This window comes from Salvelinus sp. IW2-2015, linkage group LG1, assembly GCF_002910315.2.
Source record: "Salvelinus sp. IW2-2015 linkage group LG1, ASM291031v2, whole genome shotgun sequence".
Classification (NCBI taxonomy): Eukaryota; Metazoa; Chordata; class Actinopteri; order Salmoniformes; family Salmonidae; genus Salvelinus; species Salvelinus sp. IW2-2015.
The window spans coordinates 11,606,229-11,622,598 of NC_036838.1; the positions used below are offsets into that span (position 1 = coordinate 11,606,229).

The 16,370-nt window shown below is 43.5% G+C and overlaps 1 protein-coding gene and 1 long non-coding RNA gene across 8 annotated transcripts in view; both read left to right on the plus strand.

Moving 5' to 3' along the window:
• The window catches only part of LOC139027903 (uncharacterized), a 393,207-nt gene that overhangs the window by 284,371 nt on the left and 92,466 nt on the right, over nt 1-16,370 (plus strand). The gene's annotated exons all lie outside the window — the stretch shown is intronic.
• The window catches only part of LOC111961250 (RNA-binding protein 39), a 35,391-nt gene that overhangs the window by 13,429 nt on the left and 5,592 nt on the right, over nt 1-16,370 (plus strand). For all 7 annotated transcript variants that reach the window (XM_023983385.2, XM_023983420.2, XM_023983395.2 and 4 more), the window contains one exon: nt 1,121-1,186. In XM_023983385.2, coding sequence (XP_023839153.1) covers nt 1,121-1,186 — 66 coding nt within the window. The remainder of the gene's footprint in view (nt 1-1,120; nt 1,187-16,370) is intronic.

The window sequence follows — 16,370 nt, forward strand, 5'->3', positions numbered from 1 at the left end:
CGTGTGGGTGTCGCGCGTGGGCTGTCATGGGGTCCAGTGCCGGGGCTAAAGTGGTACTGATAAAAATACTTAAAGGTTGGCCGGTGTGTAGATTTGTTAACAGTAGGCCAAGTCATTGTTGTAAGTTAATACACTGCTCAAAAAAATAAAGGGAACACTTAAACAACACAATGTAACTCCAAGTCAATCACACTTCTGTGAAATTCTGTGGCCTGCTGGAGGTCATTTTGCAGGGCTCTGGCAGTGCACCTCCTTGCACAAAGGAGGTGGTAGCGGTCCTGCTGCTGGGTTGTTGCCCTCCTACGGCCTCCTCCACGTCTCCTGATGTACTGGCCTGTCTCCTGGTAGCGCCTCCATGCTCTGGACACTACGCTGACAGACACAGCAAACCTTTTTTCCATAGCTCGCATTGATGTGCCATCCTGGATGAACTGCACTACCTGAGCCACTTGTGTGGGTTGTAGACTCCGTCTCATGCTACCACTAGAGTGAAAGTACCGCCAGCATTCAAGTGACCAAAACATCAGCCAGGAAGCATAGGAACTGAGAAGTGGTCTGTGGTCACCACCTGCAGAACCACTCCTTTATTGGGGGGTGTCTTGCTAATTGCCTATAATTTCCACCTGTTTATTCCATTTGCACAACAGAATGTGAAATTTATTGTCAATCAGTGTTGCTTCCTAAGTGGACAGTTTGATTTCACAGAAGTGTGATTGACTTGGAGTTACATTGTGTTTAAGTGTTCCCTTTATTTTTTTGAGCAGTGTATAACTCACTCACTGTTTGCAAAAATACCCGTTCTGAGCAGGCCTAGAGCTGAGCATAAGCGTTTATTAGGCTATGCATATTATTTATTTTTTAATCTTTATTTAACTAGGCGTGAAAAAATATGGCCTTTTATAAAACCATTTAATGTCATTATGTAGACATTAGCAGCATAGTTTTAATATCAAAATGACAGTCCACTCATACACCAAAAAACTGAGATCAATAAAAACAACCTTGTCTTGAATGCAACCAAAAGCCTAAGCCTATGAAAAGAGGGTGGGACACAGATTGTAGGGCTACAGTATATCAGTGCTGTGCAGATTTTAATCTGTTATCCATTTCTTTCCACCAGATTGAGAGTATTCAGCTCATGATGGACAGTGAGACTGGAAGATCTAAAGGATATGGCTTCATCACTGTAAGTATCACACTAAATCCAGTCAATCTTTTCCTCTATTATAAACTTAAATCCCCTCGTTTACATGCACACCAGGGTTTCCGTTAGCCGGTAATATCCGACTTTTGGACGATAAAATATAATATGTAAAGCAGATGAATCAAGTTTCCTTTTGTCCCCAAAAAATAAAAATCCCGTTGCGAAGCAATGTATTTTTGCATATTCATTGATATGAAATACCAGTGATGTAGCGTGAGAGCTGCTGATAGAGCTCAAACTGCTGTTTGTTGCTAGTGGAGTGAAACGTGCTTTAATAAGCCCAAACATTGGGCAATGATTCTGAAGGCAATCGAGTGTAAAATATAAAATTGAGGGGGGGGAAATATTTAACCAATTTTAGAATAATGTAACACTGTGGAAAAACTCAAGGCGTCTGAATACTTTCCAAATTCACTGTATACCTAAAAGCCGGCAGATGGTATAGTTAAAACCCTAAAGTTTTACACACAATAACCTTGGGGTGCCTCAAAAATAATATAAAAAACGTTGTCCTTGGACACGGAGGGGTTAAACACTAACGTTACGTCCATCCAGTGAAGAGAGAAGAACCGGACAGAGAGAGCAGAGCGTATGTTCCCAGCATCCGTCAACGAGGGGGCCAACTTCAATCTGTTTTACCAAATTTCTACCAGGATGTTAAATGTGCAACCAGAGGGGTGGGAAAGAAGCTCTAGACCACCTTTACTCCACACACAGAGACGCGTACAAATCTCTCCATTGCCCTCCATTTGGCAAATCTGACCTTAATTAAATACTCCTGATTTGTGCTTACAAGCAAAAACTAAAGCAGGAAGAACCAGTGACTGAGTCAATAAAAAAACGTGGTCAGATGTAGCAGATGCTAAGCTACATCAGTCACTGGCTTCATCAATAAGTGCATCGATGACGTCGTCCTCACAGTGCCTGTACGTACAGACCCAAACCAGAAGCCATGGATTACAGGCAACATCTGGCTATCCAGACTACCTGTAAGGTAAAATGCAAATTTCACATTTTATTATTTCACCTTTATTTAACCAGGTAGGCCAGTTGAGAACAAGTTCTCATTTACAACTGCGACCTGGCCAAGATAAAGCAAAGCAGTGCGACAAAAACAACACAGTTGCACTTAAACAGTCAATAACAAAATAGTAAAATCTGTGTACAGTGTGTGCAAAAGTAAAAGAGTAAGGCAATAAATAGGCCATGGAGGTGAAATAATTAGAATTTAGCATTAACACTGGAGTGATAGATTTGCAGATGTGCAAGTAGAAATACTGGGGTGAAAGAGAGTAAGTAACAATATGGGGATGAGGTAGTTGGGTGTGCTATTTACAGATTGGCTGTGTACAGGTACAGTGATCTGTAAGCTGCTCTGACAGCTGATGCTTAAAGTTAGAGGGAGATTTAAGTCTCCATTTTCAGTGATTTTTGCAATTCGTTCCAGTCATTGGCAGCAGAGAACTGGAAGGAAAGGCGGCCAAAGGAAGCGTTGACTTTGGGGGTGACCAGTGAGATATATACCTGCTGGAGCGCGTGCTACCGGTGGGTGTTGCTTGTTAACTCGAAATGACACAACGACAAGGTTCCAGTTTAACAAAGTTTACTATACTATATGAACACACTACAAGTAGCCATTACACTCAAGGCCAGGTCCATCAACGAKKWYKRTTCATGCGRAGGRGCACTCTTGACTCAGTGATAGCCCCGTAATAACAGAAGTATAGGGATACTTAAAACATGAACTTAACAATCTCCCCCTTTTCTTTAAAGACAAATAAAACATCAAAAACATAATTAAAGGTCCAAGTATTATTCAAGATCCCCATTACAAATGGGTTGTGTGACAGTTTTTATTTGTATTACTCAAGCTGCCACTTTCCATTACTGAGAGCCTGTAGGAGCACAAGACTGGATGCTCCTTTTTTAGTCAGACAGTCAGCAAGCTGTTCCTTTGTGGTCGACCACAGAATCCGCTGGATTCTCTGTGCTTGAATAAGTTCCTTGATGCTGCTAATCTCAAGACGAAGTCTTTTCTCTGTGACAGACTTGGTTGACTTCACACCATCAACTAATGAGTAGTTGTCAGTGACACAAACTACAGGTAGAATGTGCCGTTTTGTCTCACCAGTGGTAAGCTCTGAGAACAGAGTTGCAAGAAAGATCGCATTGTCAATTCCAGTGTTTCTCCAGCAAGTGTGCTTCGGACAACCCTTCTGATCCTTTTTGACTGCCAACAGATAGGTGAGAATCTTCCTCCTTCACCCATTAACACGATTAGATGTCCACCTTGTGTGCCTCCATCTGTAAGGTTCCCTAGCGAAGCATCACTGAAGACAACTAGTTTCAAAGAGTCATCTTTTCCAACATGCTGAAACTTTAAAGTCACTTGTTGTGATTTCAGTTTACGAACAACTTTGTTTGCCTCATGAATGGTTTGTACAGTGGCGTGTTTTGTGTTAGATGCCAAGTTGCAAACATCAAACATTACATCAGGTCTACTCTGTCTAGCCACCCATAGAATTTGACATATCTTCGACCTCAATTGATCAGCTTCAATTCCACATAGAGGGGAATTCCTTTGTACGGGTCTTGAAGAATCCATGTGGATGGGTTGAAGATTCTTGATATAGCTCTCCTGTTGCATCAGTATTGTTCCATCAACTGTAATAAACTCTATGCCAACATAACAAAAATTATCATGCTCTTCACGGCCAACCTAGAAAACAGCTTTGAGGTGTGGAATCACAGTTGAAGCAAAGGTCTGTGAGCCACCCCAGATAAATTCATCAACATGACAGGCAAGTACTCCAGTCACATTGCAGTCTTGATCAAGCCAATAGAAGACTGCAGGATCCACTTGTGACATTTTTTCACCTGTATTCAGCATTGTTGCCTTGACTATGTTGTACCAGTAGAGTGATCCATCTGCCAGTCCATACACACACTTTTTTAGTTTCCACAGTGTTCCTTCGCTTTTAGCTTCGGGCAGAGGTCGAATGTGAATGTCCCTTGACAACTCTGTTCCCTGCAAAAATCTAGATTTGATGTCTATGGAATTAAGTTTCCATTTTTTCTGGCAGATCACTGATCACTGATCACTGACATGTCGGTGAGTCTTTTGGGAGTTCTTTAGCAGCCAGCTCCTCAACCTCTAGCCACTAGTCGTGCTTTGGGCACTATTCCAGTTAAGGATTCTTTAAGGGTACACACCCACCTTGTTGAGACGCACTTTTGGCCAATGTCTTTGACTTCCTCAAACACTCAATTTTTCCTCTAATTACTGAGCTCATCTAGCTTAATTGAGTCAAATGACACGTCCTTTGTTTCAAGTACATCATCATTTTGAATGTCATTCTGTTTTTCTCGATTTTCCATTGGTTCAATTCTGATATTATCTACAAGTGACAGGTCAGCTGACCCTGTTGTACCAGAAAGTGTAGCTGGTTCAGAGTACTGCAAGTTGTACCAGTTCTTGTGTTTTGCTTTTCCTGCTCGTCCAATGACGGTTGCTGTATGTGGAATACCACTTTCTCTGTCCATATATTTAACAGTTTGTCCAGTTTTCAGATTGGAACAACCATGTTCTCTTAACACATGTGGCTGTTGTTGAATGTTTTCCTCATTTGAACGCTCAACACTATTACCTGTGGTATGGTTGAAGGTCTCTGCTCCATTTCCTGTGTCAGTTTCGGTGTCCATATCATTGGATGCGACATCTGGTAGGTTTGTGTCTGTTACTGTGTCCTTTTTGTCATTTTCATTAGGAGACTGATTCTCAGCAACAGCCCCTCTATCTTGTTGATCATTTACTTTCCGCAATCTTGAGTGATGCACCCTGACAATCATGCCTCCGTGCCTCACAAATATCACCACACCATCTTGACCAATGACTACTCCCGGTCCTTTCCACTCTTGACAGTCAACTCGTTTGTAGTACACTTTGTTTCCAGTTTCGTACTTCTCATCATCATTATTCCCTGAACTGCTGAGTAACTTCTGAAGTCTGTCAACTGTATCATGTCCAAACTGTTTGTAAAGCTTTAACAATACTTTGTGTTTTTCTTTAGTGCTCATGTTCTCTGTGTCAGTCAGAATCTCATTTTTGCATGGACTCTGTGTGATGTCTTTGTCTAAAATGTTTACACAATAGTGGCCTGGGGTAGTAAGTTCAAGAGTCACTGGTTGTTTAAACATCACTGCCTTGTCATTTTTTATGTCTAGTACAGCCTCTGCCTTCTTGAGGGAAGCTTTGCTTAATAGTAAGGGGATATCTGTAGGGACCACCTCTGTTTCAATGTGACACTTAGTCTGACCAATTTTTGCTGGTATCTTAACTCTCTTGGTAGAATGGACAATTCTCCCATCTCCAAATTTGAAAGCTCTGTTGCTTGGTGTGTCAATCATATTTTGTACTTCTTTCATATTTAGTTCACTGACATAGCTATCAAGCCATTTTGCACCACACACTGTCCGTGTACATGCAGTATCAATCACAGCAGATCCTAAGGATTCAACTATAAAAATCTCAGTATCAGAAGCAGATTCATTTGAAAACAGTGTAATGTTACACTGCTCTATCTCTGTTTACATTTTCCTCCGTTAGTTTAACTTGTTCATTTTTATGAGGACATTCTTTAACCCAATGGTAAGTGCTTTGACAAATTGCACATTTCGATCTCCTTCCATATTTGTCCAGTGGATTTGTGCCGGGAAATGGCGCCCTCTGGTTGTCTTGAGAACGTGACTTGTTGGCGCCTTTTCTGTGCTGCTCAGTGTAATATGCTGCGTCACTCACTTGCATTCCATCTGTTATTGGCGCGACACGTCTTTTCACCAAATATTATTTTTAGTGCCGACTTCATAGATGCAAAAGTCAGCACAGTACAAGCAGTCAAAGCCAACTGTTTCTCCCTACCATCTAGACAGGCAGTATCTAGTAACTTGAACGCTAACACTGCATCTGGGAGAACCATGTCATACTTGCGCATCCTATTGTACCTCTGTTCGAAATCAATGATGTAGTCCGTCATTGCAACCGAAATATCTCTCGTAACACTGTCAAAGTTTGAATATGCCTCGTAGGCACGGTCTTTCTCTTCTTTAAGAAATACAGAATCCAGTGCTGTGATCAAAGTTCCCATACCGTCATCCTTGTTCAAATCCTCAATGGATATTTCCAGTGCTGTATCTCTCGCTCTTCCCTCGAGCGATAATACCACCGCAAGTGCTTGCTTTTTCGCGTCCAGATTAGTAACGCGTGTCCAGATTCCCAGTTCATTTTTCCAACTTTCGTACGACCTCTTCTCGTCGAAGCGAGGTGGCACATTGTAGTTAGAAACCATCCTCTGCTACCAATGTTAACTCGAAATGACACAACGACAAGGTTCCAGTTTAACAAAGTTTACTATACTATATGAACACACTACAAGTAGCCATTATACTCAAGGCCAGGTCCATCAACGACAAGACTTCAGGCGCACTCTTGACTCAGTGATAGCCCCGTAATAACAGAAGTATAGGGATACTTAAAACATGAACTTAACATTGCTATGGTGACCAGTGAGCTGAGATGGTGGGGCTTTTCCTAGCATAGACTTATAGATGACCTGGAGCCAGTGGGTTTGGCGACAAATATGTAGTGAGGGCCTCGCCAACGAGAGCATACAGGTCGCAGTGGTGGGTAGTATATGGGGCTTTGGTGACCAAATAAATGGCACTGTGATGGTCTACATGCAATTTGCTGAGTAGAGTGTTGGAGGCTATTTTGTAAATGACATTGCCGAAGTCAAGGATCGGTAGGATAGTCAGTTTTACGAGGGTGTGTTTGGCAGCATGAGTGAAGGATGCTTTGATGTGAAATAGGAAGCCGATTCTAGATTTAATTTTGGATTGGAGAGGCTAAATGTGAGTCTGGATGGAGAGTTTACAGTCTAACCAGACACCTAGGTATTTGTAGTTGTCCACATATTCTAAGTCAGAGCCGTCTAGAGTAGTGATGCTAGTTGGGCGGGAGGGTGCGGGCAGCAATTGGTTGAAGAGCATGCACCTTTTTTTTCTTGCATTTAAAAGCAGTTGGAGGCCTTGGAAGGAGTGCCGTATGGCATTGGAGCTCGTTTGGAGGTTTCTTAGCACAGTGTCCAAAGAAGGGCCAGAAGTATACAGAATGGTGTCGTCTGCATAGAGAAGAATCAGAGGATCACCCGCAGCAAGAGCGACATAATTGATGTATGAACTGAACTCTGTCTCAGAAGTAGTTGATGAACCAGGCGAGGCAGTCATTTGAGAAACCAAGGCTGTAGAGTCTGCCAATAAGAATGTTGTGATTGACAGAGTCGAAAGCCTTGGCCAGGTCGATGAATACAGCTGCACAGTATTGTCTCTTATCGATGGCGGTTATGATATCGTTTAGGACCTTGAGCGTGGCTGAGGTGCACCCATGACCAGCTCWGAAACCAGATTGCATAGTGGAGAAGGTATGGTAAGATTCGAAATGGTCGGTGATCTGGTAACCTGTCGCGGAACCCCTCGCCAACAGCCAATTAAATTGCAGGGTGCCAAATTCAATCAACAGAAATCTCATCATTCAAATTTCTCAAACATACAAGTATTAGACACCATTTTAAAGATTAAAATTCTCGTTAATCCAACCATGGTGTCCGATTTCAAAAAGGCTTTTCGGTGAAAGCAGAACATATCATTATGTTAGGTCAGCAACTAGTCACAGAAAGCATACAGCGATTTTCCAACCAAAGAGGAGTCGTCACAAAAAGCAGAAATAGAGATAAAATGAATCACTAACCTTTGATATTCTTCATCAGATGACACTCCCGGGACAACATGTTACACAATACATGCATGTTTTGTTCGATCAAGTTCATATTTATATCCAAAAACCTCAGTTTACATTTGGCTTTGCCTCCAAAACATCCCGTGAATTTGCACAGATCCACATCACATACAGAAATACTCATAATAAACATTTATAAAAGATACAAGTGTTATTCACAGAATTAAAGATATACTTCTCCTTAATGCAACCGCTGTGTCAGATTTCAAAACTTTACGGAAAAAGCAAACCATGCAATAATCTGAGTACGGCGCTCAGAGACCAATACAACCCAAACAGATATCCGCCATGTTGGTGTCAACAGAAGTCAGAAATAACATTATAAATATTCACTTACCTTTGATGATCTTCATCAGAATGCACTCCCAGGAATCCCAGTTCCACAAATGTTTGATTTGTTCGATAAAGTTCATCCTTTTTGTTAGCGCGTTTAGCCCAGTATTCCAAATTCATGACGCGCGATCACTAGGAGCAGACGAAAAGTCAGAAAGTTCCGTTACAGTCCGTAGAAACATGTCAAACGAAGTATAGAATCAATCTTTAGGATGTTTTTAACATAAATCTTCAATAATGTTCCAACAGGAGAATTCCTTTGTCTTCAGAAATGCAATGGAACTCAAGCTAACTCTCACGTGAACGCGCATGGTCAGCTCGTGGTTCTCTAGGAGAGACCTTACTCAATCCCCTCTCATTCGCCCCCACTTCACAATAGAAGCATCAAACAAGGTTCTAAAGACTGTTGACATCTAGTGGAAGCCTTAACAATTATGACCCCATACACACTGTGTATTCGATAGGCCAAGAGTTGAAAAACTACAAACCTCAGATTTCCCACTTCCTGGTTGGATTTGAGTTCTGATGGAACAGATTTGAGTTCTGTTATACTCACAGACATCATTCAAACAGTTTTAGACACTTCAGAGTGTTTTCTATCCAAATCTACTAATAATATGCATATATTAGCAACTGGAACTGAGTAGCAGGCAGTTTACTATGGGTACGCTTTTCATCCAAACGTGAAAATGCGGCCCCCTAGCCCAAACAGGTTAACTAATTTACTACTCCATCCCACCAAAACAGGCTACAATTTCAGGCACTATTTTCTAACAGCTATTACACTAAAAGGGCATTATTATAATTTTTTATAGTATTATTCCAACCTCACTGTGGAAATATAAAACAAAGGAAATTAACTTTATGGACTGCACTGGGCATTTAACCTTATTGACAGGGTGTCTTTTTTACAAATGAGGCCTGTATACACATCAATACACATCGGCCACACGTTTCTCTTGCTCTGTTTGACTGATGAAATTTAGCACGCGCTCAGGGCGATGTCCAGCTAACCTGTAAAGTATGGTTGTTTGGCTGCATGGGGGTGCTCTTAGACATAACCGTCCAATTTGTAAGTCGCTCTGGATAAGAGCGTCTGCTAAATGACTTAAATGTAAATGTTCATGCAAGCTCATTGGCTTATTGCAGCCATATAGTTGTGGAAAATATTGCGTTTGAAGATTTGCATCCATACAAGCTATATTCCAAATTTGGTGCCTAGCAGTTGTGGTTGAAGACGTTTAAAGTAGTCAGCATAAAATAGTCCAAAATAGGAATATTGCATGATGTGTTTTTGTTGTGATATTTGGCAAGTGTTATAAGAAGTACAGAAGTAGCGTGATGTGTCAAATTTGTCCTGATGGTGGCACTGTGGGCTCACATCCTGAACCCTGGCATTGTTACTTGCAGCTATTATTATTATTTATTTCATTATTTTTCTTCTGGCAATTTGGTGAAAAAATTATAATTCCCGTGTCATGAGGCCTAGGATGGTCAAACCTGGCATGATGGTGGGCCAAGGTCCACACCGTCTTGTGCCATGCCATTAGGCCACATGATGGCGTTATAACAATCTATTTCACATGCAAACTTTGAAAGGTCACGCCCCTCAACCCATTTGACCTAATCATGAAATTTGCTATATGTGTCCTTCAAAATAAACATTTGCCTCTGACCCATAAGGTCCTCCATAATGGATTTCCCGCCATCTTGTTTTTTGTTAAAAACACAACGCTACTCCTCTGGTACCGAATGACCGATCTGTACGAAGCATAATGTGGCATCTGTTAGTAAAACGTTTACTYGAGACAGGAGATCAAGTAGAGACATAGGACGAGGTGGATAATTATATAATAAGGCGGTTTATTAATATGTAAAAATATCTTAGTAAATCGTGCAGCACGGCTCCTGTCTGACTCGTATGGAATCGTCGGAAGAGAGCCCTCTAAAACAGTTCATACAGATTATATAGGCAACAAGCAAAAGTAGGTTGATCTGGTAGTCTGGCCTTCCGATGGTCGATCTGGGTCGTGGGTAGTCCTGTTCGGCCTGTCGACGTTTCCATTGGCCCCTCCCACAGTTCATTGTCTTATTTTTATTTTTTATTTCACCTTTATTTAACCAGGTAGGCTAGTTGAGAACAAGTTCTCATTTGCAACTGCGACCTGGCCAAGATAAAGCATAGCAGTGTGAACAGACAACACAGAGTTACACATGGAGTAAACAATAAACAAGTCAATAACATGGTAGAAAAAAAAGAGAATCTATATACAAGTGTGCAAAAGGCATGAGGTAGGCAATAAATCGAATAATTACAATTTAGCAGATTAACACTGGAGTGATAAATCATCAGATGATCATGTGCAAGAAGAGATACTGGTGTGCAAAAGAGCAGAAAAGTAAATAAATAAAAGCAGTATGGGGGTGAGGTAGGTAAATTGGGTGGGTAGTTTACAGGTGACTATGTACACTGCAGCGACGGTTAGCTAATTTTTGCAATCGTCCAGTCGCAGGCAGCAGAGAACTGGAAGGAAAGGCGTCCAAATGAGGTTTTGGCTTTAGGGATGATCAGTGAGATACACCTGCTGGAGCGCGTGCTGCGGGTGGGTGTAGCCATCGTGACCAGTGAACTGAGATAAGGCGGCACTTTACCTAGCATAGCCTTGTAGATGACCTGGAGCCAGTGGGTCTGACGACGAACATGTAGCGAGGGCCAGCCGACTAGGGCATACAGGTCGCAGTGGGGGGTCGTATAAGGTGCTTTAGTAACAAAACGAATGGCACTGTGATAAACTGCATCCAGTTTGCTGAGTAGAGTATTGGAAGCTATTTTGTAGATGACATCGCCGAAGTCGAGGATCGGTAGGATAGTCAGTTTTACTAGGGTAAGTTTGGCGGCGTGAGTGAAGGAGCTTTGTTGCGGAATAGAAAGCCGATTCTTGATTTGATTTTGGATTGGAGAGTTTGATATGAGTCTGGAAGGAGAGTTTGCAGTCAGCCAGACACCTAGGTACTTATAGATGTCCACATATTCTAGGTCGAACCGTCCAGGGTGGTGATGCTAGTCGGGCGTGCGGGTGCAGGCAGCGAACGGTTGAAAAGCATGCATTTGGTTTTACTAGCGTTTAAGAGCAGTTGGAGGCCACGGAAGAGTGTTGTATGGCATTGAAGCTCGTTTGGAGGTTAGATAGCACAGTGTCCAAGGAAGGGCCGGAAGTATATAGAATGGTGTCGTCTGCGTAGAGGTGGATCAGGGAATCGCCCGCAGCAAGAGCAACATCATTGATGTATACAGAGAAAAGAGTCGGCCCGAGAATTGAACCCTGTGGTACACCCATAGAGACTGCCAGAGACCGGACAACATGCCCTCCGATTTGACACACTGAACTCTGTCTGCAAAGTAGGTGGTGAACCAGGCAAGGCAGTCATTAGAAAAACCGAGGCTACTGAGTCTGCCGATAAGAATATGGTGATTGACAGAGTCGAAAGCCTTGGCCAGGCGATGAAGACGGCTGCACAGTAATGTCTTTTATCGATGGCGTTATGATATCGTTTAGTACCTGAGCGTGGCTGAGGTGCACCCGTGACCGGCTCGGAAACCGGATTGCACAGCGGAGAAGGTACGGTGGGATTCGAGATGGTCAGTGATCTGTTTGTTGACTTGGCTTTCGAAGACCTTAGATAGGCAGGGCAGGATGGATATAGGTCTGTAACAGTTTGGGTCCAGGGTGTCTCCCCCTTTGAAGAGGGGGATGACCGCGGCAGCTTTCCAATCCTTGGGGATCTCAGATGATACGAAGGAGAGGTGAACAGGCTGGTAATAGGGGGTGCGACAATGGCGGCGGACAGTTTCAGAAATAGGTATTCTTGAGATGCGGTCAGATGTCAAGCCAGCTGATTTGTATGGGTCCAGGTTTTCCAGCTCTTTCAGAACATCTGCTATCTGGATATGGGTAAAGGAGAAGCTGGGGAGGCTTGGGCGAGTAGCAGCGGGGGGCGGGGCTGTTGGCCAAGGTTGGAGTCGCCAGGAGGAAGGCATGGCCAGCCATTGAGAAATGTTTGTTTGAAGTTTTCGATTATCACGGACTTATCAGTGGTGACCGTGTTACCTAGCCTCAGTGGCAGTGGGCAGCTGGGAGGAGGTGCTCTTGTTTTCCATGGACTTTACAGTATCCCAAACTTTTTGGAGTTAGAGCTACAGGATGCAAATTTCTGCTTGAAAAAGCTGGCCTTTGCTTTCCTGACTGACTGCGTGTATTGGTTCCTGACTTCCCTGAACAGTTGCATATCGCGGGGGCTCTTCGATGCTATTGCAGTTCGCCACAGGATGTTTTTGTGCTGGTCGAGGGCAGTCAGGTCTGGAGTGAACCAAGGGCTATATCTGTTCTTGGTTCTGCATTTTTTGAACGGAGCATGCTTGTCTAATATGGTGAGGAAGTAACTTTTAAAGAATGACCAGGCATCCTCAACTGACGGGATGAGGTCAATATCCTTCCAGGGTACCCGGGCCAGGTCGATTAGAAAGGCCTGCTCGCAGAAGTGTTTTAGGGAGCGTTTGACAGTGATGAGGGGTGGTCGTTTGACCGCGGACCCGGTGCGGATACAGGCAATGAGCAGGATCGCTGAGATCTTGATTGAAGACAGCAGAGGTGTATTTGGAGGGCAGGTTGGTCAGGATAATGTCTATTAGGGTGCCCATGTTTACGGATTTAGGGTTGTACCTGGTGGTTCCTTGATGATTTGTGTGAGATTGAGGCATCAAGCTTGGATTGTAGGACTGCCGGGGTGTTAAGCATATCCCAGTTTAGGTCACCTAACAGAACAAACTCTGAAGCTAGATGGGGAGCGATCAATTCACAGATGGTGTCCAGGGCACAGCTGGGAGCTGAGGGGGGTCGGTAGCAGGCGGCAACAGTGAGAGACTTATTTCTGGAGAGATAATTTTTAAAATTAGAAGTTCGAACTGTTTGGGCATAGACCTGGAAAGTATGACAGAACTTTGCAGGCTATCTCTGCAGTAGATTGCAACTCCTCCCCCTTTGGCAGTTCTATCTTGACGGAAAGTGTTATAGTTGGGTATGGAAATCCCAGAATTTTTGGTGGCCTTCCTAAGCCAGGATTCGGACACGGCAAGGACATCAGGGTTGCAGAGTGTGCTAAAGCGGTGAGTAAGGCAAACTTAGGGAGGAGGCTTCTAATGTTGACATGCATGAGGCCAAGGCTTTTCGATCACAGAAGTCAACAAATGAGGGTGACTGGGGACATGCAGGGCCTGGGTTTACCTCCACATCACCCGAGGAACAGAGGAGTAGTAGGATGAGGGTGCGGCTAAAGGCTATCAAAACTGGTCGCCTAGAGCGTTGGGGACAAAGAATAAAAGGAGCAGATTTATGGGCGTGGTAGAATAGATTCTGGGCATAATGTGCAGACAGGGTATGGGGGGGCACGGGTACAGCGGAGGCAAGCCCAGGCACTGGGTGATGATAAGAGAGGTTGTATCTCTGGACATGCTGGTCTCAATGGGTGAGGTCACCGCATGTGTGGGGGTGGGACAAAGGAGGTATCAGAGGTACGGAGAGTGGAACTACGGGGTCCATTGCAAACCAAAACAATGATAATGATAACTAGCCTGAACAACAGTATGCAAGGCATATTGATATTTGAGAGAACATACAATAAGGCATAAAGTGATTGCAGGTCTTGATTGGGAGAGCTAGCTAAAACAACAGGTAAGTAAACAGCAGCAATAACAGGGTGCTAGTCTAACACAGCAACAACAGGTAAAAATGGCGACGACTAGGCAGAGAGGGTCGGATAACTACACACAGATCCTGAGTTAAAGCACAGAGCCGACAGATAAAACACAAATAAACAGAATGAGTACCGTGAATTAATGGACAGTCAAGCAGGCATCAGCTATGTAGCCAAGTGATCATAGTGTCCAGGGGGCAGCTGTAGATGGAGCAGGGAGGCCTCCACTAAGCTAGCACGCGGCGTTTAAAGTTAGTAGCCCGAGGGGTGACCAGACCAGACGTGGTCGTGTCGACAGAGAATCCAAGCCGGATGGCGATGGCGAAAGAGAGGTTGTGAATTGTAGAATTGTGTTTGCTAACTGGTGCTAGCTTCGTGGCAGTGGCGCTAGCTGCGCTAGCTGCAAGCTAGCTGTGAGGATCAGAAGTAGTGGCTCAGGGATTACGGCAGGAACCGGCGTTGTTGTCGAGAGACAGTCCGATGCTGGTAAATTGGTGAGTAATATCCAGGCTAATAACAGGGCTGGTGTCTGTGCAGAAGGTAAAAGCTGCTAGCAGCGGCAAAAAAATGGCTAAATTAGCTTGTAGCTGATTTAGACCAGTTGTGATGGATTGGCAGGGCTCTGTGTCGGCAAAAAAAGGTCCAGGCCAATTGGCAAAATATGTATTGTAGCACAAGAATTAGCCGGAGGACCTCTTCGGCTAGCCGGGAGATTGGCCTAGCTCGAGGCTAGCTCAAGGCTAACTGTTGCTTGCTTCGGGACAGAGACGTTAGCCAGGAGTAGCCACTCAGATTGCAGCTAGCTATCTGATCCGGTGTAAAGGTCCAGAGCTTGCGGTAGTAATCTGGAGATTTGGTAGAGAAAAAGCGGTCCGATATATTGCGCTGTGCAGACTGGCATGTATTGACCAAGCTGAGGCTGGCTGGTGTCCGAGTTAACGGTAAAGACCACTAGCAGTGACTAACTGATAACTAGCTAGTAGTTAGTTAGCTGGCTAGCTTCTGATGGGGGTTCCGGTTCTAAAGTATAAAAATAGCAGATCCGTACCACATTGGGTGTTGGGGGTTGCAGGAGAGTATATTCAGTCCGTAGATGGAAAGTGAGATTAAAATATAAACGGGAAAAACAAGGAAAACGATTATTTACACGGGACAAGACAAAACACACGTCCGACTGCTACGCCATCTTGGAATTAAAGTCTCATCCTTGAGCAGAATGCATGTGCGTCTGTTTTAACAGGGGCCTATTCATGGGGGAGGGTTGAGTGTGTGGGTCTGTGGTTACTTAATAGGGTACAAAGTGTGGGGGTATAGTGGGGGATGGGTGGATGTTGTGCCAAGTATAGCTTATGTTGAGAAGTGGTTAAAACAAGTTACCAGTATCTTATACAATTTCTTACACATCTATGAACCAAAGTTCTACCAATGCAATATTTTTACAACTAGTACCTAAAATATGGCCGCAATTGACCAATAAATTAAGCTAACGTATGGAGTTTTAACATGGTCATACCATGGATCATTTAGCTGTTTGATTTTGGATTTTAGGACCCCCTTAGGTATATTAAAATTATATTTTGGCCTTTACTACTGTATAGCCCATAGAAATGCATTGAATGACATTCATACATTCACAAGCCACCGGGGTTTGACAATCTGGATGGAAAATTACTGAGGATAACAGCAGACGATATTGCAACCCCTATTTGCCACATCTTCAATCTAAGCCTACTAGAGAACGTGTGCTCTCAGGCCTAGAGGGAAGCTAAAAGTCATTCCTCTACCCAAGAATAGTAAAGCCCCCTTTACTGGCTCAAATAGCCGACCAATCAGCCTTATACCAACCCTTAGTAAACTTCTGGAAAAATTGGTGTTTGACCAGATTCAATGCTATTTTACAGTAAACAAATTGACAACAGAATTTCAGCATGCTTATAGGGAAGGACACTCAACAAGCACAGCACTTACACAAATGACTTGATTGGCTGAGAGAAATTTATGATATAATGATTGTGGGAGCTGTTTTGTTATACTTCAGTGCAGCTTTTGACATTATTGATCATAGTCTGCTGCTTGAAAAACGTATGTTATGGCTTTACACCCCCTGCTATAATGTGGATAAAGAGGTACTTGTCTAGCAGAACACAGAGGGTGTTCTTTAATGGAAGCCTCTCAAATATAATCCAATTAGAATCAGGAATTCCCCAGGGTAGCTGTTTAGGCCCCTTTTAA